This window comes from Panicum hallii, chromosome 9 (assembly GCF_002211085.1).
Source record: "Panicum hallii strain FIL2 chromosome 9, PHallii_v3.1, whole genome shotgun sequence".
Lineage (NCBI taxonomy): Eukaryota > Viridiplantae > Streptophyta > Magnoliopsida > Poales > Poaceae > Panicum > Panicum hallii.
In genome coordinates this window covers 8,085,379-8,108,667 of record NC_038050.1, presented here as the reverse complement: position 1 = coordinate 8,108,667, position 23,289 = coordinate 8,085,379, and the positions used below count along the sequence as shown (strand labels likewise).

At 46.9% G+C, this 23,289-nt stretch overlaps 1 protein-coding gene across 1 annotated transcript; it reads left to right on the top strand.

Moving 5' to 3' along the window:
• Positions 1 to 4,095: 4,095 nt before the first annotated feature.
• Positions 4,096 to 5,816, top strand: LOC112877666 (agmatine coumaroyltransferase-2-like). The gene has a single exon (XM_025942018.1). It carries the CDS (start codon positions 4,270 to 4,272, stop codon positions 5,617 to 5,619), a length of 1,350 nt encoding a protein of 449 aa, XP_025797803.1. The 5' UTR covers positions 4,096 to 4,269; the 3' UTR covers positions 5,620 to 5,816.
• Positions 5,817 to 23,289: the final 17,473 nt, after the last annotated feature.

Here is a 23,289-nt window from a genome sequence, read left to right as displayed (position 1 = left end):
AACGTAAGGCCGGAATGCGGCGGCGCCGTACGGGCCGAGACGCGCGCGGCATCAAAGCCAGAGGCGGCGCTCCGGCCGGTCCTTGACCTCCGGAACACCGGCCGGTCCTTGACCTCCGGAAACTCTTTGCTCCGCGCAAGCTGGGGCTGCTACGAGACCGGCAGGGGAAGAAAAGGTACCCAAGGGATGCCAGGAGTGAGGCGGCGCTCCGGCGAGTCCCGGCGGAGGACCGGATTGCAGTCGCTTGTGAAAGTCACCCTGGATCGATCGCGATTAGACGATTCAATTATTTGCAAAATGCCCCCGTATATTTACATATAACCTCCTAATTTGGATCACGATTATTAATCGCGATCCAAATATTTTCAAAATACCCCCAAATATTTACAAATAGACCCCTAATTTGGATCGCGACTACTAATCGCGATCCGGTTATTTGCAAAATGGCCCCCAAACATTTCATATAGGCCCCTGGTTTCGGATCGGGTCCTCCTCCCGGTCTCTCCTGTCCGCCGCCGCCGCCGCCGTCCTCCGCCTCCGCTGCGCCCGGGAGTGCATACCCACACCCATCCGATCCACCAATCCCCCCGCAGGTCTGCTCAAAAGATCAGCAGTCATTTGTTCCCACAAACCGCATCACGATATCTACCGCATGCCAGAGGCGGGCGGCCATTCGCAACGAGACTGAGCTCGCACCAGCTGCGCATGCATGGCGAGCTCCGGCAGTGGCGGACCCTAGACGTGTTTGTGGAGACGCCACGCCTGCTTGGCCTCCGACGGGGCTGCCTTCCTCGATCGAGAATCGCGGCATCCGCCACCTGCGGAAGCTGCTCGATGAAATGCTGCACCAGCAGGTAAGAACCGGAACGGCTGATATGGAAGGAAGCTATGGTTAGCTGCCTTAATTCCTGGGTGTTTAAGTTGAGATCTGGGAGTAGGTAAGTTGAGTTCTACGAGCAACCGGAAGTAGAGTGAAAATTAACCAGCAGACAAGTCGTTGGTTGCAACTTGCAAAATTTGGCAGCAGAAAACATGGTGTTGGCTTCTGAATCTGCTACTGTTCCTGTCTAGCTATAAGATACGCAGTTAGAGGATAATCAGGCAGATCCCTTAAAATTTGACAAGTAAGCTGATATACTAGAATGTTAGAACAAATAAGTAGTCGAACTGAAAGAGAACTTCTCAGAGCTTATTTATCTTTTGCATTCACATCTGATTTTGGTCTATCTCAGGACTTTATGCCGTCCAGTCAGCTTGTCTTTGCTGATTATATATATCACATTCGAACGCATATCATTGTTCAACAAACACGCTAACTGGGATAGTGATGACATAATGTGAATTCTGAGAAATCATTTTGATAAGGAAAACTTGGAGCAAAACTTGTGGATCCGCAACATGTAAAATACACTAGCTGCACTTCTAGATGTCATGATCAATCCCCGGCCGAAATTAGAAACCAGCTAGAAGCATATTACTCAAATATCTACCAACTTCATTTTCAATTATATCCATTTCATTTTTTTTGTAAGATAGGTGCATTATTCAAATCTCTACCAACTTCATTTTCAATTGCTTTCTAATTTCTATCCATTTTTTACAGAAACCATATCCATTTTTTACCTCTAATCCGTTGGATGAACCTGGATTGTGGGTGAGACCTGAACATAGAAGTGACTATTCTAAGCAGTTTTTTTTTTTAAAAAAGGATTATTCTAAGCATCCAATCTATCAGGCCAATAATTCAGAATCAGTACTCTTAGTTTTCTCGTCGGTGACAACTAGGGAAGAACGCCCAAGTGATATGCTGCAACCTGCACCACATCCTAAGGCTGAGGTGCCAACTGGGGTGAGAAGTTCATTCTGTGATGTTGATGTCATCTTTTTAAGTACTCTACTAAACATAATCGACACACCAATTAAACAATATATCATCGCAAAAAAGTGATAACTTGCTCCTATAGAATTAGATACAGAAGTGAGAACTATCAAGTCTATGTACAAGAAAAACTTACCAGGTCCTCTCCATCAGCTGGTCAATTTGGCAGATGAGATGAAAGAAGCAACACTGGCTAGGCCAATAACAAGCTAGTGCCCAAGTGGCATCCATATGAGAAGAATTAGTCGTTCAGAGATGCATGCTCATATACACCATGTATAATATGAGTTGATCTCAATCTCGCTGCTAATACAAAATATGGATAAACAAAATATGTGAGTGCAAGCTATGTATATGTTATTACCTACCATATTGCTTATCATGAATTAGCTATTTTATTACTTTGCTTATTACATCAGTTGATCACGGTCCAGTGGTGCACTCACTAGATCGATACAGATAATCCAGCTTGCGATTGGGTAGAGCTTGTAGCTGGTAAGCAAATACGTTTGTGTAATTTTATCCCTCGTACTTGGTTTGTCGTGCAAGGATGATATTGATTTGGCAATTTCCGAGATATTTGCTAGAATTACATTTGCATAACTCATCTGAGTTAGAAGTTAGAAGTGCTGCATCAAATGCCAATATTAACTTGGTGGCAATAGATTACTTGAGTTAGAAGTCACCTGGGGTTCGGGTTCCTAACCCAACACAGGTGCTCACATTTACGCCTAAATATACTTTCAGCGTGGTAAGGAGGTACCAGTCGGTGAGAGAACAACACATATATATACTTGATTTGTACTCTTCTCTGGAAAAAAAGTATAGATTTTAATATTGGAGATTACAATTGTGTTTGTCTTATATGTTGATGTCTGCTTACCTGTTGCATGATTTTTTTATCCCCTGATTGTTCAGTTTTCTGACCGTTATATTGAACCCAGCATGCTAGATACCTTTCTCCCATTGCTTCTCATGGCTAAAAAGTGGGTGAAATGGCAAAGGGGAATAAAATGATTTTCTGAAAAAAAATCTGGAACATTTAATTTCTCTGCTTCGAATAATTTGTATTGTACTAGTTTTTTAGTGACAAAGAAACATTATCTAAATCAATGCGCTAAAGCTTACTGCTATACAAGCAAGGATTCTTTTTGCTGAACTAATAAAAATCATTTGAGATACAAAAAGGTTTAGGCGAGTCAAGAATGATGACCCGTAAGCTAAGTCACCTGTCTAATTACTGTGGAACCGTGGTAATTATAACCGGGAACCCTGCTGCTTTCCTAGATTTTTGCTTTACATGAAAAGTTCTCAGCCCCTGCGCGGGAAGCCAAGCTGGCTTGATTGGCCGCGCAGACGACCAAACCACCGGTCATCCACGATTTCTGTTAAAATATGGGTGTTATTTGCTTACTTTTGCCTCGGACTTGGAGAAAATTCTGCTGAATCCTGTTCTTTCTGGACTTTGCCAACTGTTTGATGATCCAAATTGGATTATCCAAGGTTGAAGGTTCCGGTCCGAAGATAATTAATTAATTAATTCTGCCATTTCTTAGACATTATAATATCATTAGTTGCAAATCATATGGTATTTGTATAGCACTTCAAATCTTTCTAAAACAGTCATCGGCGATCTGTACGTGATCGATGAACCTTTGCATAGCCTTTCTCTTTTTATTTTTTTTATAAGTATGTATTTAAGCCTCAAGAAGGGCGGAGCGCTTCAAATTTGGTAAAATGCAACATACATTTTTTTGAACTAGCCATCGGTTGTAGTGGTCGACGTTAACCACAAGGCAGCATGGTGCCATTAGCCATACCGTTGGACTAGCTGCCCACTGTCATCTCCACCCTCTACAGTAATTAGCAGCCGTTGTTCGTCCTCTGCTTCTCCCTGTTCCAAAAGTGCCACGATGCTAAGTTAGACAGAGAAAAAAGATCCACAATTAGGTAAGAGCCAGCTGATGCAATGTCATGCACGCACGAGAGCTCAGCAGGGGTTTGGTGATAGTGACATCCAAGATGAAGCTCCGGGTGCTCCATCAGGACCGGTTCAAACCACCTCCCTTCTTGATAAGGCCGTGTCAACCTCTCTGTGTTCACATATCCATGACGCCGTTCAAGCTTGCATATAGATGTTGTACAGCTATATATATCTTGTGTTTGTCCCAGTATTTAGCCAACACAAACCAGAGCTACAAACCCAAAGCCCAACTGCTCAAACCAAAACAAAACCACACGTACAACTTCGCACAACTCGGCCTCTCTCTTCTCTCAGCTAAGCTAGCTCACAGCAGAGAGCAGCACACCAAGTAGTAGTAGCTGACAGCTAGGTAGTTTCACCTGTGTATGTGCATGCACATAGCTCAACGACGAGGAGGAGAGACGCCATGAAGGTCAAGATCACGAGCTCCAGGGTCGTGAAGCCGGAGTACAGCGGCGGCGTGGCGCCGACCACCGGCGACAGCGTGCCGCTGAACGTGTTCGACAAGGTGACGTACGACGTGCACATTGCCGTCATCTACGCGTTCCAGCCGCCCAACCCTCCGAACGCGGCGCTGGAGCGAGGGCTGGCGCGGGCGCTGGCCGTGTACCGGGAGTGGGCGGGGCGGCTCGGCGACGGGCCCGACGGCCGCCCCGCCGTGCTGCTGAGCGACGCGGGCGCGCGGCTCGTGGAGGCCACGGTGGACGCGCCGCTGGCCCGGTCGATGCCGTTCAAGCCGTCGCCGGAGCTGCTGCGGCTGCACCCGAGCATCGACGGCCCCGTGGAGGAGCTGGTGCAGGTGCAGCTCACGCGGTTCGCGTGCGGGTCGCTGGTGGTCGGGTTCACGGCGCACCACCACATCGCGGACGGCCAGGCCACGGGCAACTTCCTCGTGGCGTGGGGGCTCGCGACGCGGCGGCTGCCGGTGGGGCCGCTCCCCGTCTGCGACCGTGCCACCCGGTTCCAGCCGCGGGACCCGCCGCTCGTCGAGTTCCCGCACCGCGGCACGGAGTACTACCTGCCCGCCAAGAGGCGCGCCGCGGGCGAGGACGGCGACGAGGAGGAGGAGATCGGCGGCGCGGCGCACGACAAGATCAAGGTCCACAAGGTGCTCTTCACCAAGGAGTTCGTGGCGCGGCTCAAGGCGCGGGCCTCGTCGGGCCTCCCGCCGACAGCACAGCGGCGCGGGTACAGCACCTTCGAGAGCGTGGTGGGCCACCTCTGGCGCGCGGTGACCGCGGCGCGCGGGCTGGGCGCCGGCGAGGCCACCAGGCTCCGCATCTCAGTGAACGGGCGGGCGCGCATGCGGCCCCCGGTCCCGCGCGAGTACTTCGGCAACATGGTCCTCTGGGCGTTCCCGCGCGCCGACGCCGGCGACCTCGTTTCCCGGCCCGTCCAGCACGCCGCCGACCTGATCCACCGCGCCGTCTCCCGCGTGGACGACGCCTACTTCCGGTCGTTCATCGACTTCGCCTCGTCCGGCGCCGTGGAGGCCGAGGGGCTGGCGCCCACGGCCGACGAGTCGCAGGTGGTGCTGTGCCCGGACCTGGAGGTGGACAGCTGGCTGGGGATCAACTTCTACGACCTGGACTTCGGCGGCGGGTGCCCGTTCTACTTCATGCCGTCGTACCTGCCCATGGAGGGCACCATGTTCCTGCTGCCCTCCTTCCTCGGCGACGGCGGCGTCGAGGCGTACGTGTCCCTCTTCGAGGGCCACCTCGAGGAGTTCAAGAGGATATGCTACAATGTCGCCTAACAATAATCCAATCACTGATCCAGCCGCCAAGAATAAGAAAATTATAACCGAGAACATCCAGCCATCGATATCATACAGGGTAGCTGCGGTCGTCGCTTTGTTAGCATCGACTCGTAATTCCATTTGAAGTAACGCTTGTTTTAACCTTTGTGTCAAAACTAAAGAGCGCCTGGATACGTGCTGGTGATGCGCGGGGCGAGGGATATAGAGGCAGCCAGCGTTGAATTTTGCGTGGAAGGAGGTGTATACAACTATAATATATATGTTAAATGCGTTTGCCTAGGTTTGTACATCATGCCTAGTGTTGTTTGCTCCGAGTAACTGTCCTAATCACGCAGCGGACAGAACCACCGGTGTATTAATTGTTCGTGCAGAGGGAGCTCACCAATAATCAGTGGGAAGTAAACAAGTAAACTAATAAAGCAAGATTCTCGTCCGTGTGGTAGTGCGTGACTGCTAACGTTTTCGTGTACTCAAGATAAAGATAAAGGTTGATTGGGTACAGCACCGCCAATTACTGATGGGTAGTTTAATCTAGTCCGTTTTATTTCATGGAATGAACAGACGCTTGCAGTAATGCCCATGGAAAAAGAAAGCAAGCGTGTATTTTCTGAACCACGTGTAAATGTCCATAACCCTTTTTTTAAGAAAAACTTCAAATGGTATAAAAAATACTTTGATATTGGCTACTTAAAAATATTTTCGTAAATGCACCTTGATTAGGGTAGTAATGGATCATAGCCTTAATGGGCGAATGCTGAAATTAAGTAATTTCATTCATTTCAAAACAAATTTATACTCAACACATAAAGAGAATTCGTACCCAACTGGGCAATCCAAAATCGCTTATTATTTGGTTTCTCATTATTTGTGACCGGAGGAAGCAGGACATTTGTTGATCCAAAATCGCTTAGCGTGCTTTTACTTTGTTAATCTATAAAATCTACCAGACTGCTCGATCATGACTTCAAAGTTAAAACCTTCAGTCGTTCACAATGTCCAGACTAAGCCACGCACTGCTCCCGCTCCTCCTCCTCCTCCCCCCAATTCACAATGGCGAAAGCCTTGCTGAAGAAACAGCATGGCGCATCCCGGCGGCGCCGCCCAACTCAAGAGCGACGCTGCCCGACGGGATTTCCATCGTCCTAGGGAACCACCAGCGAAATGATTTTGGGAAGCCGGCAGTGATTGTCCTCGGAGGCGGAGACGGCGACGAGGCGGCGACATTCTTGGACGTAAGAGGCTACGGTGAAGCTCCAATTGCCGTCTTCGCAAAACGCAACGGGAGCAGCGACTACAAGCTGCTCGCCGTCGATGACGGGCAGCGGAGCCCTGCCGCTGGTGGACGGCTTGCGCTCCGAACTCAAATTTCAGTAGTTTCTGGCTCCCCCACCCACGCACACCCCCACACCTTTATCCCTTTATCTCCGCTTCTTTGTAATGAATAATCTGGTCGTGTGCACACGGCGGAGCTCCTGGCCGTGCGCGTGTTCAGCTCGAGGCGTGCTTGGTCCACGCCGGAGCGCGTCGGTTCACGTCGAGCGCGGCATGAACCGGGACGTGCAAATGGTCATGCCGTGCAAACAAGTGAATTAGGTGGCCCAAACGGCCTCGTTGTAGTCAAACTTTTTGAAAAATAAACCTTTGTAGTCTGCTATTCGTTTCGTTAAACAGAGGAGAAACAAACCGAAAGAAAAGGGTGCAGGAACTTGAGCAGCGGAAAAACGATCGCGCGCCCCGCCAACAAGTGGGGCCAAGCACTGCGGCGCACCATCGACACCATATTGTTGCACCATCTCTCGCGGACGGGCGCCGACAAGTGGGACCTCCATGCGCTCTCTCCCCCAAACGCCACCGTCCCCGGCTCCCCGCATCCACCTCGATCTCCCACACCATTTCTGCTCCTGTCTCCCGTACGGGGACGTCGCCCCGCCGGCCGCCGCCTCCTCACGGTCCCTCCAACCGGCAACGACCTGTACGTCTAGGGCTGGAAAAATCGCTCCTGGTTAGCTCGGTCGACTCGCATCCGGCTTAGCTCGGCTCAATCCAATTCCTAACGAACCGAGCACAACTTCGTGCTTGTTAGTATAACGAGCGAGTTCGAGTACCTCGCGAGCCGAACGAGCTACGCGTATAGCATGATTTTCACCTATGTTACAGGCCGTCTAGAAGCCAAGATTCAATATTTTTTTATGCCTTTGTACTTGTCCAATATCCATTGAATGGACCTATCAATTGACTCACTATTTTGTAACCTTTTGGCTTATGATAGACTAGCTTTTGGGCATACATTATTGATGAAACGTGTATGGTTGATGAACCATGGAAGTATCACCTATGGAATTGTATATGGTCCTGAAAGTATGGAAATGGAACCATATGTTATCCTAATATTTTTTTTAAATTTGATCTGTATGGATGTACATCACCTAGGAGAATATTAGTGTTTAGCTCGCGAGCTACCCGAGCCGGCTCGCGAGCTGAACCGAGCCGAGCCGAGCGCTTTTATGCTCATTAGGATAACATGCCGAATGCCGAACCGAGCTAGCTTGTTATTTTAACGAGCCGGACCGAGCCGAGCTGACTCGTTATCCGGCCCTAGTCTTCCTCCCCACTTCAAATCCCAAGTGACGCGTAAGGAGATTGAAGACAGGAGGATTTTGGAGGAGGACTTTGACTTGCGCGGCTCCAACAGCCACGGAGCATGGTGCGTAGGGATGGGCGTGATTCAACCATGGAGCCAACCATAAGTCATAACCGATCCATCGATCCACTCAGCTTGGATAGGAGCGCCAATCGATTCATTTTGCATTAGTTGATTAATGCTCTGCCCGAATGGAAATCGTGGGTCGACCCATCAATTTCAGCATCCATACTACATGTCTACATACTGCTTGTGGCTTGCTTGCTTACGTAAATAAGAGACTGGCTTGCTTGCATGCGCGTGCACTGTACGTGTAGATACGTACTAGATACAGATGTTTTTGCATTGTGTTTTGTCCCACACCACAAGCATGTAAAAAGTAGCATAATTTTGTAATTAAATACTTATGCAGCTTCACGGCGTGACGAGTCCTTAGTTTTCACAAAAAGAAATGGTGACGAGTCCGGAGGCGCTGGCCGTCATCCTCAGCTTCCTCAGTCAGCTCAACCTTCTTCTCGTTTGCTGTGGGGTTGGCGCTCGTGGAGCTCTCCATGCATGTCCCCGTCGGCCGGCGCGAAGAACACGACGCTGGCAAACACGTGGGGCGCGCTAGTGCCGAGCGATAGGAGCGCGACGGCTGGTTGCAGCCGCAGGCCGCTTCCTGCCCCTGCGACGAACAGAAGCACTTATTGATATGAATATCAATAATTCGTGCGTGGAGGCGTCGTCGATAACTTTCTTATTCCCTTAGTGGTATTATTAAATTTTTAGCATTGAAGACATATCCTATAAAGAAAAAAATATATCAGATTGTCATATAAGAGAGCAGAAGAATTAATGAGTGTTATTAGATGCATTCACTCAGCATATCATGGTGTCCTGAAGGGTCAATACGGGTACTTGTGCCAAGAAAGAATACAAGCGAAGCAACATCAAGCCATACAGATGAAGTTACCGTCATGCAAAAGTTAGTGGCATTCAGAGGAAGTTAGCGCTATGTCTCAGAACGATAAGCTCGGCAAAGAGGATAAGAGCAGCGAAGATCTCAGCACTCTCCGCGGCAGTATATAAGGAGGATATGCTTCACACAACGGAGGCATCGGAAGGAGTAGCCAGAGCCTCCAAGAGCGAAGTTCATGCGAGAGTTCCTAAAACCAATAAAATCTCTAGTACCATCCCCTGTAAGATAGTCACCAAGTCCGTTATAATATACCTAGGTAATATTTTTCCCCTCCTTGTTTTAAGAGTTTAGGGTTCCCTAATAAAGTAGTTTCCCTTTAATTTTTTTGTATCTACTGGTCAGGTTGTGCATTCTAAATCTTTGGTTGTGCATTCTAAATTTTTATGCCAAGGACCCTAGAGAGACCTCTTCGGTAGTTCTCGTTTAAAGCAATGTTTAGCAATTTGAGAGAACGTTATTGCTATAGAGAAGTGTTTCTTTCGGGTGCAATTGTCTAGGGAGATGATAGGTGTTTAGACCGCATAGTCATGACTGTAGATAATTCTAAGAGATTGCTTATTAAATACAGACTTGCAATAAATATGGTGAGTACCGAGTAGGACTTCACAACCACATAGCACACCGGCTATTGTGTTGGTTTCGCCAACCTGAAACGATCTTACAATACATATAAAACTAATAAGCTCCGGAGCATATAAAACTCTAATCACAAAAGAATAAAAATTAATCAACAAATAAACAAATACACAAGTCGTATACTGTAGAGTTTGTATCGCAGTATTGATCGTCGATCTCTCCCCCGATGAGCATTCGTTTCTCCGTGCACCAGAGCTTCCAGACCAGAATGCAGACAGTGGCTGATCGCTTGGCTGTCTGGTTGCCAATCTTTTGACCGCAAGCATATGCATGCTACAGTGAAAATACTGTATCTTAGCGACAAACTGAAAAAGTGTATAAAGTTAAAGGTCTGTAGGCTATTTCTGCGGGGCGACCGGTTACTGCCCCTACCCTCCGCCCCCGTCAAGGATCAGCCTAGGGATCCCCAGGACTCACAGGGCCAAGTCAGGTGTCCTGTCTGCTACAGTTTGTCCCGTTGGAGAATGGGGATGCGTTGGTCCCCGATGGGCCGTGGCACCAGTAGAGGAAAGAGGATGGCATCTGCTTGCTCACCGTTGAGCGGCCAAAGCAAACGGAATTTACGAAATGCAAAACGACATGCGCGCCGAGGGATCACCTGCACGGCACGGGCGTCGGGCGCTCACGGCCGGCTGAGAGGCCGTCACGTACGGGCTGTGGTGTGCCAGCGGAATACACACGGGAAGGCACTAGGGGCCTGTTCCTAGCGAAAAACGCAAAAAAGCTGTAAACGCAAAATTTTTGAAGGAATCTTGCTAATTTGATTCCTTAATTATAAATTAATTAGCATCATTAGATTCGTCTCGCGATTTACAACCCATCTGTGCAAAAAGTTTTATAAATAGATTTCATTTAATACTTCAAATTGATAAAATTCTTTTAATTTTTTTTTTACATTTATGCGCCGTGATCTAAACAGGTCCTAGGCCCATGAATTCGTGTGCCCAATGTACCCCCCTCTCGGCTCCCGAAATCTCGTTCCATGCGCAGACTGGGTAGGCACACGCGCTACTGTCTCTGACATGTGACACGTACCAGTTCACGGGACCACTTGTCAGTGACATTGGTAGGCCCCAACAGCAGTTTATTCGGCGGAGACTGCGTGTGGCCTGTGTTGGTTAAGTACAGATAAATCATAAATGCATGGACAATGCTATATATAGTTATATTTAGCGGGAGGAGGGGGATGAAAATACCATTTCTGAGATAGGAAAAGAAAGACAACCACAGGTGTACAATTATTCACTGTGTGAATTTTAATTGAGCAAATTTCCTATGTGCCATTGATAAATATAACTCATCCTCTATGTGCCATCGGAAATTAGCATATCCTTTCTATGCCATCATTTATAATTTCTCATCCTCTATATGCTGTAACCGTCAAATTCGCATGTTAACGGCATTAAACTTCTTCTTTTAGGATATTTTTACCCCTATTCCCAAACCAGAAGCAGCGCTCACTAGTCACTAAATGGATAAAAAAGAACGCGCCCCCACGCCCCACCCGGCCGCGACGCACCCATCCCGCGATGCCCCCCAAGCCGGACCCTAGATCGGCCCGCCGCCTTGCTGCTCTCCCCGACCATCCTGCATCCAGCGGTTGCGATAGGAAGGACAAGTACGAGCTTCAGTAGACGATATATCAAAGAAAAAGAAAGATGTTTATTTATCTGCACCATCATCCTACCAAGCTCAGAAATATGATTCAAATTGGCAAATCTTTCATCAGCTCTCATGCTATCGATGTAAATAGGAAGCTCACGAGCAAGATCTTTTAGTTGTGTTGAATCAAAATCTTCTGGGTATGACTGAGTCAACTCCATCAAACTTTCAAATTTGTAAGCATCAAAAGAGTTCTTGGGATTAAAAGAAGCGATCTGGGTAAGAAGTTTAGAGTTCACCTTGTCAAAACGATCATTGAACTCTGCAAGTGGCAAGTCAATAACTGGGTTCAGACAGTCATATCTATAGTACCTTGGGCCTCATTGGAATCTCTGAATAAGTAGCAATACAAACAAAAACACTTATCCACCTTCTCGCTATACTCTGGCCAATCATATGTAGTGAACCATTCATGTTGACATCGACGTGGAACACCTGCTATGATAGTTTGTGGAAATCTGAAACCAGGTGGTGGTTTACAAGGACCTCTAGTCAAATACTTTCGCCTTACATCATCTTGTAACTTTTGTCCAATGTAATCTGATATTCTCCTTCTATCTGCAGGATCATAAGGAAGCTCGTCCCAATTTACCTCCTTTCGTGAGATTCGAGAAGTACGATGGGCAGTAGGATTGATGTTTGATGCATTGCCATCTGTTCTAGGAACCACTGCATCACGATCATCTCCATCACCAACTGGAGATGCTTTTCTTTTCAAGAATCGTTCCAGCGTGCATTGATTACCTATTAAATTAGTGAGGATAATTAACACAAGAGGAGAGAGCGTGAAGAAAATCTGATTATGCAACAACCACTATAATGAGTTATCAAAATTATTAATCCCTTACCTGGCATTTTGCTTTGCAACAAAAATGAATAGATTGAAGAAGCTAACAAGGCTCTTGCTGTCCACTCGTATCTGACGTCAAAATACTAGTAGCTAACAGATTGAAACAATAAACATTCAGACTTCAGAAATTGAACTGAGATTGCACTGGAGATTTGGAGAATTGAGGTTTTGGGGTAATCAGTACCTGATCTCAGAGGCTCAGAGCCTCGGAGCCTGCGGCCGAGGCTGCAGGAGGCAGGAGCGGAGGGGTTGCCGGTTGCCACGGTGCGCCGTCGTCGCCGTGCGGGCGATAACCGAGAAGACACCGGTAGGAAATTGGAAAACGAAGCGTCGCTGCGTTGGACTTCAAAGCAATAAACAAGAGGCCTGTGTGGTTGTGCCCTACTGCCCTGTGATGGGCCGTTGGCCCATTGCATATTGAGTTTATGGGTTACGTACTTGCGTTTATGGGCAACAGGGCAAAACGTCTGGCTGTTGGTGTTGGGCTGCCGATGTCATCAATTTTTTTACCGATGTCACAGCAGGTAACAAATATATGGGTATAGGAGTTTTTTGGCAAGTCATCGTTGTCAGCTGACAACGTTGGTTGAACGTAGCTCCGCCACTGGAATTGTGACTTCGGTGATGTTAGCGCAGCTGTACTCGTCTGAGAGGAGAGATACTGATAGTTCCAAGAATAATGTATATGCTTGCGGTGCGTTTGGATTGTGGAACGAGTTTGGATCTGGATTCTAACTTACATGTTTGGATTGCGGAATGAGACCGACTCATCTGGAAGGCCTGATAGATCCGGCATGGAAAATAGACCTAACTCGCATTGTGCACTGCAAGTGCAAGATGTTGGTCGCCAAAAGAGTTGTTCGTCCTCCCTCCCAACCCGGAACCAGCAGGACGCGGATTGGCCAATCCCAAACGGGGTACACAAGAAAAGACCTCAACGTCCACTCCACAGCCAGACTGGTTTGGGCCCCCGCCATCACACCTACAAATGGGCTCCACAATGCATAGACCTACATGTCAGTGACCCAGTCTAGCTATAGTATAGCACGCAGCGTGCGACGAGAATGGTAGAACGGAGCCTCGCACAGGCCCGCTGCTCCTCTATACATCAAGCACCGGCCTTCCTCCGCTCCGCTACCGGGCTCGACTCCTCCGCCCTCGTCGCGCTCTACTCGGCTTGCGGCGGCGGCCGCGTCGTCACGCCGTCACGGCTTGCCATGGCACGTAAGGTGATGCCTTCCTTCCTCTGCTTCCCTCGGTGCTGTGATTTCCGTCAAGCTGCATCATTTCACATGCGTCCTCACTCCTAACTGACTTGAGATGGATTTTGCTGCAGCTGTGGCACCGCCAGCCGTCGCCGTCGCCGTCGCCATGGCTGCCTCCTCTTCCGCCGTCGCGGCCTCCTCTTCCGCCGTGGCTGCTGCGCACCCAGAGGCTGGTAAGAATAACTCTCCTACTCCTCTTCATGTCTCTCTCTTACTTCTTGCTACTCGTTCTGCCGGTCATTCTCCCTGCTTGATTGTTGCATCGTTTATTCGAGAAGCAGAAATCACCTTGCTCTCATGAACTGGCTAAATTTTTTTTAGGATTTATTAGGGTACAATCCATGAATCTTTTGTCCTAGGAAAAATTAGATCCATGATGGATGATGGATCTTGGGTATGTGCGGGATATAGGTTTCAGCCCAGAGCCATCGGCTAAGGAGTAAGTGGGCTTTTCCCGTAATGGGCTTGACTTGATTGTGTGTGCACTGTACTGTGTGATCGTTTGCATATTCAGAAAACTGGAAAACACTGCAAGTAAATTTGCAAAATGGTACCTGTTCCTGCAAGATATGATTCATCTTTGGTATTGTTGCCGCATTTATTTTCAAAATTTGATGCTATTCTTACTGCCTGCACAACAACCACCATAGGTTTTTACATCAGTTCTGCATTATGTATCTAGAATTAAGTGTCAGCAAAAACAACTATCCACCCTTTTCCCCTTTGACCCCTTTGTGTCAAGGTTGGTAAGGAATCAGATGATAAAGCAAGATTAGAGGTTAGTACCTTGTTTGTCTTAGGATCTCTGAATGCCCATGCCATTAAGTTTTGTCACTCTCATTCAGTTTAAGGCAGCAATACCAGTTCAGCAAGTGAAGGAGAATGGTCCGTCGTTGACCCAGCGGCAAATATTTTAATTCACTCAGTTTAGGCACCTTAGCGTGTTTTCCCAGTTATTTGTTAGCTTGATTAATATGTAATCCATCTGCCCCGTTAAAGAGGGGACTGGAACAGCGTATTGGGGTTTCGAAAAGAAGAACAAGTAAAGCCTACGCATTAGGAGTAGCTGTAGACTGTAGTTATGATCACTTCACTGGCGGCACTAGTATCGTGAACTTCTTCCTCGATTCATTGATTGCAATTACTGATAGCTCTTAGTGATCGACTAGGTGCTAGATGGCTCGGTGATTAGCCAAACAAGATAGTATTTGGGACTTACCGAGAGTGAAACAGAGAGAGTGAGATTGCAATGTGTCGTACCTCCGGTTGACGAACCGGATTCGTTGTTGTTTGCCATAGCGAAGAAGAAACCGAGCCGGAATCAAGGACGAGGAAGCGCTTGCGGAGGTGATGCAGTGCGAAGACGGCGGCGCTCCCCGTCGCTTCAACGCCACCACTAGATCGGATTAGGCTAGGGTTTTTGGGTGGGGTTACAGGCAACACGGTGAACCTTGTGTCGTGTGCCCCGGCCCCCACCTCTTGCTTTTATTTGGCGCTGCGCGACGGGGGCCCACGTGCCATTGACTTGGCTGTGCGCCCCCGATCAGGGAGCAACGGACTCCGGATCGGTCGTTGGACCGATCCGGGGTCGAGATCAAACTAACATTCTCCCCTTTGATCTCTACTCACTTACTCACCTCTTACGTCCGATTTCATTCAGATTAGTGTATTGAGCATGCCTCGTCTCAACAGTTAATACTGTTGGATTAACAACCACAACACACTCTTCTGTTTGAAACAGAACCTTGCTTTTGGGCCCTTACTGTCCAGGAATCATAGGCTTTCCCGTAAACCCATGCCGGTTAAGTGTTCTCTGAACACATTGGGTGGTAAGCCTTTTGTGAGCGGATCCGCTAACATCTTCTTTGTGCCCAAATACTCAAGACTAATTGTATGATTCTGGATTTGCTCTTTAACAACATAAAACTTTATGTCAATGTGTTTGGCAGCTCCACTTGACTTGTTGTTGTGAGCGTAAAATACTGCAGGCTCATTGTCGCAGTACATCTTTAGTGGTTTTTCTATACTGTCAACCACTCTTAATCCGGGTATAAATTTCTTTAGCCATTTAACCTGCCCCGATGCCTCATAACAAGCTATGAATTCTGCATACATCGTAGATGATGCAGTGACTGTCTGTTTGGAGCTTTTCCACGATATAGCTCCACCTACGAGAGTGAACATATAGCCTGACGTGGATTTTCTGTCATCCTTATCTCCCGCAAAGTCTGAGTCTGAATAACCCTCCATTACTAGGGATTCAGATCTCCTGTATGTTAGTATGAGGTCTTTCGTTCCTTGCACATAACGCAAGGCTTTCTTAACCATTTTTCAGTGTTCTATCCCTGGATTACTCTGAAATCTGCCAAGTATCCCGGTGACCAATGCTAAATCAGGGCGCGTACATACTGATACTTGAGCATACTGTAGGCTTCCGACTGCTGAAACATATGGTACCGCTTTCATCTGATCGATTTCATACTGATTTCTGGGACACTGAAATTTCCCATAACTATCGCCCTTTACTATAGGAGCAGGTGTTGACTTACTCGCATGCATACCGTACTTCTTTAGTACCTTTTCTAAGTATGCTTTCTGCGATAATCCTAAAACCCCCTTGCTTCTTTCTCGGTGAATCTCAATTCCTAAAACGAATGAGGCTTCACCTAAATCTTTTATATCGAACTTTGAGGACAAGAATTTCTTTGTCTCCAATAGCAGATCAATATCACTGCTAGCAAGCAGAATATCATCCACATACAAAATAAGAAAAATGAATTTTCCATTCTTAAACTTTGCGTAAATGCAGTTGTCCTCCTTATTTTCTTTGAAACCAAACTTTCTTACAGTTTCATCGAATTTCAAATACCACTGTCTGGAGGCTTGCTTTAATCCATAAATGGATTTCTTTAGACGACATCCCATCTTTTCTTTTCCTTCCGCGACAAAACCTTTTGGTTGTGCCATGTAAACATTATCATAAAGTTCCCCGTTGAGGAACGCCGTCTTTACATCCATCTGATGTAATTCTAAATTATAATGTGCCACTAACGCCATTATAATCCTGAAGGAATTCTTGCATGAAACAGGAGAAAATGTTTCATTATAATCTATCCCTTCTCTTTGCGTAAAGCCTTTCGCCACAAGTCGCGCTTTATATATTTCTATATTCCCTTTGGAGTCACATTTTATCTTGTAGACCCATTTACAGCCTACTGTTTTGGCTCCTTTAGGAATTTCTTCTAGATCCCAAACATCGTTGGTACTCATCGATTTCATTTCATCTTTCATGGCTTCCAACCATTCAGATGAATGAACACTGCTCATGGCTTCTTCAAATGAAGTGGGGTCACCCTCCATCTGAATTTCCTCGCTATTATAGATTTCATAATCGTTCGAAATAGCGGGCTTTCTAGTTCTTTGAGACCTTCTCGGTGCCCCAGCTATCAGCACCTCTTCTACTTGGGGTTGCTGTTGCTCCCTCTTATGTGCGGCTATCGGTTCTGTCGGATCCTGAAGGACAGGTTCTTGATTCTGACTCGTCGCCGCAGCTGGAGAACTAACAACAGGTGCTGACACCGTAGGTGAAGCAGCAACAGGCAACACGAAAAATGGATCTTGGATCATTGGAGTAGGTACAAAAACCCGTTTCTCCTCAAGGTCAATATTTCGATCTACCGTGCTCCCCCTCATCATCTGATCCTCCAAAAAGACAGCGTGTCTCGTTTCTGCGAACTTTGTATATCCATTAAGACAATAGAAACGATAACCTTTCGACTTTTCTGGATAGCCAATAAAATGGCAACTCACTGTCTTAGGGTCTAACTTTCCAATACTCGGATTAAATACTTTCGCCTCAGCTGGACAGCCCCATACATGTAAATAATTAAGTGTGGGTTTTTTCCCTGTCCATAACTCATACGGTGTTTTAGGCACCGACTTACTCGGTACGCGATTAAGAATATGAAAAGCGGTTTTTAACGCCTCCATCCATAAATTAATCGGTAACGTGAAGTAACTTAACATACTTCTTACCATATCCATCAAGGTACGGTTACATCTTTCAGCGACTCCATTTTGCTGAGGCTCGCCCGGTGTAGAGTACTGAGCTACTATTCCATTTTCCTGTAGAAACCTTGCAAAAGGTCCAGGAATTTGGCCATACGGGGTGTGTCGACCGTAGTACTCACCTCCACGGTCAGATCTTACTAGTTTTATCTTAAGATTTTGCTGATTTTCTACTTCAGCCTTAAAAATCTTGAATTTATCCAATACTTCTGATCTTTCTTTAATTGGGTAAATATAGCCATAACGCAAAAAATCATCTGTCAACGTTATAAACGAATTGTAACCGTCTAGAGACTTTATGGAAAATGGACCACAGATATTTGTGTGCACTATCTCCAAAACTCCTGAACTGCGTTTAGCTCCTTTCTTTATTTTCTTAACGTACTTTCCTTTAACGCAATCGATGCAATGTTCTTCATCTGAAAAATCTAACGGATGGAGAATATTTTCTTTAATTAATCTCTCAATTCTCCCCCTCGAAATATGGCCTAAACGACAGTGCCATAATTTCGCTGAATTTTCGTTATCGCATCGTTTGCGCTTATTGCTTGCGTCGTTAGTCGTTCGTTCAATACTCGTAGTATTGCTAACAGAATTCACAGTGTCATGCATAGGCAACATATAAAGTTTGTCTTGTCGGATGGCAAGACCTACACACTGACTATTAAATATAATCTCACATTGTTCTTTGCCAAAATAGCAATCATAACCATCATCTGCCAAGCATGATACTGAAATTAAGTTTCTAGACAAAGAGGGTACATAAAGAACATTATGCAACTGAAGTCTAAAGCCGTTTTTTAATTCTAACGTGAGTTGACAAACTGCTTCAACGTCGGCTCTAACTCCATTGGCAACTTTCAGCCATCTATCCCCTCTTTGTAACATCGTCCTTGTAGTTATACACTGCAAGGAATTAGCAACATGAATAGTTGCACCTGAGTCAATCCACCAAGTAGATTTAGAATAACTTATATACAGGGTCTCATCTATAAATGTGATAACATCCTCACCTTTCTTAATTAAATGCTTTAGAAAGTCTGGGCAATCTTTCTTGTAGTGTCCTGTCTTGTGACACCACATGCATTGATCTTTTCTCAATGTGCGGTTGATCTTTCTTTGCACCCTTGCCAGGGCGAGTCGAAGAAGAAGAAGAAGAGGAACCCCGTTTGAACTGAGGTTTCCCTTGTGGCCTCGTGTATTTATCAGAAGAGTTGTTTCTTTTGTTGTGCCTAACATAGTTGAGCATGTCACCATGCGAGGCTTTAAGTCTTTCCTCTTCTTGCACGCACATCGCGATGAGCTTCTCTAGGTCCCATGTCTCTGGGCTGATGTTGTAATTAACAACGAAGGTTTCAAACTCTTTTGGCAGGGAAGCCAGAACCAAATGGACAACGAAAGCATGAGGAAGCTTCATGTCCATAGGTTTGAGCTTAGATGCCATGTTGCTCATCTTCAGTATGTGCTCTCTCACACCACTGCCATTGTACTTGTCATTTACTAACCTCTGAATCAGAGTTTGCGCATAAGCTTTTGAAGAGCCAACAAATTGACTCTTAACTTTCTTCAAGTACTCAACTGCGGTGGCGCAATCTGGGATTGCTCCTCTGATACTGTCTATAATGGAACTCTTGATGACCATCAAGCACTTTCTGTTGAAAGAGTTCCATTTTGCTCTCTCAAGATCAAACTTCATTCGAACATTTGCATGTTCTCTCTGGCGAGCTTGCCAAGCGGCAGAGCTCTCATCCGGGTCCCTCACCAGTTCCTCGGGACCAACGGGACACGGTGAGGTGATAGCTAAGTCAATATCTGACAGTGCGAGAGCCACTTCTAACTTCTGTGCCCATATCTCGTAGTTGGAACCATCCAACGGCGGTATAGCATTAATGAAAGTTATTGCATTAGATCTGAAATTTAAATCAAGAAAAGTGAGAACTGCTTTATAAAACAATAATTGTATATCTCAATTCAACGTTGGTCAATATTAAGACATACAAATAACTAGCTGCATTAATTCTAAATCACCGTTGGGCAAAATCAGAACAAATGCATGGAAACTTATTGAAAAATTATAATACTGCTATTATCAACGTTGGTCAGAAAATAACAATATTATAACGGAGGAAAACATAAAACTGACTCCTTTAATTATAATATCTCGTTGGTTCTAAAATAATTAAAGGATAGAACTTAATGAAATTTGCAGCGGAAAAATTAAACTATGCTCACTTTCAGAAACTTTCTAACTTACTATCTCTCTATAGAATTCTAAATCACCGTTGGTTCTGAAAAATTACTTAACGAAAAATGCTGTTCATTGGCCCATCACGGCCCAGTGTGGCCTAGCCCAATGCGGTCAACCGCGCGCGCGGGGCGCTGACCCGCGCACCAGGCCGCAACCTGGGCCTGGGCCGGGAAAGCTATGCCCCGCCTGGGCCAAAAGTGGCCCGCACCCGCGCGGGACGACCGCGATCGTCCGATCACTATCGACGGTCGCGCGTTGATCTCGGCGGATCAAAACCCCCTCGCGAGCTGTTCTCCTGAAACCCTAGCTCATTCTCTCTTCGCTCCCCCAGCGTCTCCTTCTTTCACCCACGCGAGCGAGAGCGAGGCGACGGCCGGCGGCTCGGAGCGAGCGGCGCCACGGCGAGTCCCCTCGCCGGCGCGCGCGTCCATCGCAAGGTGAGCGCGCCGCCGTCGAGCAGCTTCACCATGGCGCCCAGATCTACGGCGCGGCGAGCGGCCCATGCTGGGTCAACGGCTCGCACGGCCTCCGTCCACGCGAGGCAGGAGAGCTCGCGGGATCTGGTCAAGGCGCCGGCGTCCCGGGCGTGTTGACGGCGGACGGCCCAAGGGAGGAACAGGTAAGTTTCCCTTTTACCGCCCCTTTCTATTGTGAGCTAGGGTTAGGGTTAGGGTTTGCGCGTTTGGCTCGGGGTGCTTGTGTTCTTTCACCCCGAAAAGGGGCTCTATCTTTCTGTCCTTGCTTTCTTTTCGAGTTGATACTAAATCCCCTCCTTCTAATTGCTGTTCAATATACTTACCCGAGCCTAACTACGCTTAGTTAGGCCTACTGATACCATTGATAGCTCTTAGTGATCGACTAGGTGCTAGATGGCTCGGTGATTAGCCAAACAAGATAGTATTTGGGACTTACCGAGAGTGAAACAGAGAGAGGGAGAGAGAGAGATTGCAATGTGTCGTACACGAACCGGATTCGTTGTTGTTTGCCATAGCGAAGAAGAAACCGAGCCGGAATCAAGGACGAGGAAGCGCTTGCGGAGGTGATGCAGTGCGAAGACGGTGGCGCTTCCCGTCGCTTCAACGCCACCACTAGATCGGATTAGGCTAGGGTTTTTGGGTGGGGTTACAGGCAACACGGTGAACCTCGTGTCGTGTACCCCGGCCCCCACCTCTTGCTTTTATTTGGCGCTGCGCGACGGGGGCCCACATGCCATTGACTTGGCTGTGCGCCCCCGATCAGGGCGCGTAACGGACTCCGGATCGGTTTTTGGACCGATCCGGGGTCGAGATCAAACTAACAATTACTCCTTGCTATATCATCACGTGCTTGTTTTTATTGTTTTTGCTAGCAGATTGTTCCCAGTTTTCCTTGTTCCTTACAGTTCGATTGTTGTTTTTCTTCTTTCTTATGTCTGCCTTACATTCTGGTTTAGCATTCCATTTCATCCTCATGAAAGCGGCTATGGGGTTTCTTTCTCCGTCACCAAGTTATGTAGATGCTTGTTTTCCTTTGCCTGTCGGATAGGCAGCCACGTGAAAGAAACCGTGAGGTAGGATCACGTGAAAAATAAAACTTCCGACTGGATGGATCTCATACTGACGATTTTTTTTTGAGTATTTTCTGTCATTGTTATCACTTGTTTTTGTTTCTTTCATGTTCCTTGGTTTTTCTGGTTGAGAAAAATGGCCGCATTACTCAGTTTTCATTCTTCTTGTATATTTGATGTGTCACTATCTCATTGGTCTAAAAAGTGATGGATTACTGAGCACATAATCACTCAGATGACATGTAGTCACTCCCTTAGAAAACCCACGCCTTTGCTAGATCAGTTTTCATTCTAATTAGATTAGATCCAAAGCCTTCGATTAACCCTACGCCTTTGGTAGATCAGTTTTCTGTATCCAAAGCCTTCGGTTAAGTAGTAAATGGGTTGTTCCGTAATGGGCTTATTGCGTGTACTGTGTGTGGGCAGACTAGGATTTTGCATTCCTTTGCTAACATTTGCTATGTTCTCCTGTTAAAGTCTTGATCTTCTTATCTGATTGTGATGCAAAGCTTCGGTGGTTTTCCCTGCCTTCTCACATCCGCTTCGTGTGCACTGCAGCTCTGGCACCACTAGCTGCCGCGACCGCCACAACCACCGTGGCAGGCATAGGAGCGACAGCAGGTAAGAACTCACTGACCTCCCTTGTTGCTCTCTCTCTCTCTCTCTCTCTCTCTCTCTTTTCTTTGTGTTGAAGGGTATCTCGATCTCTTTGTTTTGCCTTCCAACTACTCTGTCTCCCTCTCCCTCTAATGTTTATTATTTTGCAATGCAGTAGTCACATCGTTTTGCTAAATTGGTTTACTTTGCCTTCTCTTCACAGGCACGGTAGGTCCCTCTCCAGCAGAGCCACTTGGGACATGCAACGGTACACTTCTCGCGAACCAAATCGAGGAGGATTGCCAGAATCCCTCTCAGTGGGCACGGTGCTGCGACTACGTCGTCGCCACCGTGGACTTGCTCGCATGCCTTTGCAACGTGTCCCATGAGCTTCAAAACCTTACGGCGTACAACATTATATCTATGTATCGCCAATAATGCGGAACCATTCATCCCGTTGGCGATAACATGGCAGCTTCTTGCTACGACTCAGGTGCGCATGCACATGCTTCCCCAGTAGAAATGTACAATTTGGATTTAGCGTTTTGCTGCTGTATGTGCTGATCATATGAATTTGGTTGACAGAGATTGTTGAGTCAGGGTCAGAGTCACCACCGAAAGCATCCTCAACAACAGAAGCATCTTCACCTCCACCCGAACATTGGGCGCACATACAGAAGGCTATCATCATATTTGGAGGAATTATCGCTTTCATCGAAGCCATGCAATGCGGTCCAATTATTGGTAAGGCAATTGTTAAGTGTCGCAAAGGTAGGGAAAAGAAGCAAAAGGCGATGGAGATGAGCTCTTTAGAAAAGGAAGATCGCAAGGAAGAAGAAGGAACACACAAGGCTGGCAAAGAGTTGGAGAAGGAGGAGGAGGAGAAGGTGGAGGAAGAAGATGCTACAGAACTTGGACCCAATGATAAACAAGAAGACAACAAGACTGAGGAAGAAGGTGGCCAGAATGATGAAGAAGAAGACCACAAGGATGACGATGAGCATGATGAGATAAGGTAGGTCATCTGAGGAGTCAGATTTACATCTTCCTGTATGTTGCAGTGGATCCTATCAGTCCAGCTGAGTCTTATACCGTCACAGTTGGTTAGTGTGTCATCTTAGTTTGGTAGCCGGTCTTTGTTCTTCAGTTCTTGCACTCATGCACGAGCTCACGGTCTGTGTGGTGCCGTGAAT

Bases quoted from the DNA above. Each gene is read 5' to 3' on its own strand.
- LOC112877666 (XM_025942018.1), top strand. From the start codon at position 4,270: ATGAAGGTCAAGATCACGAGCTCCAGGGTCGTGAAGCCGGAGTACAGC.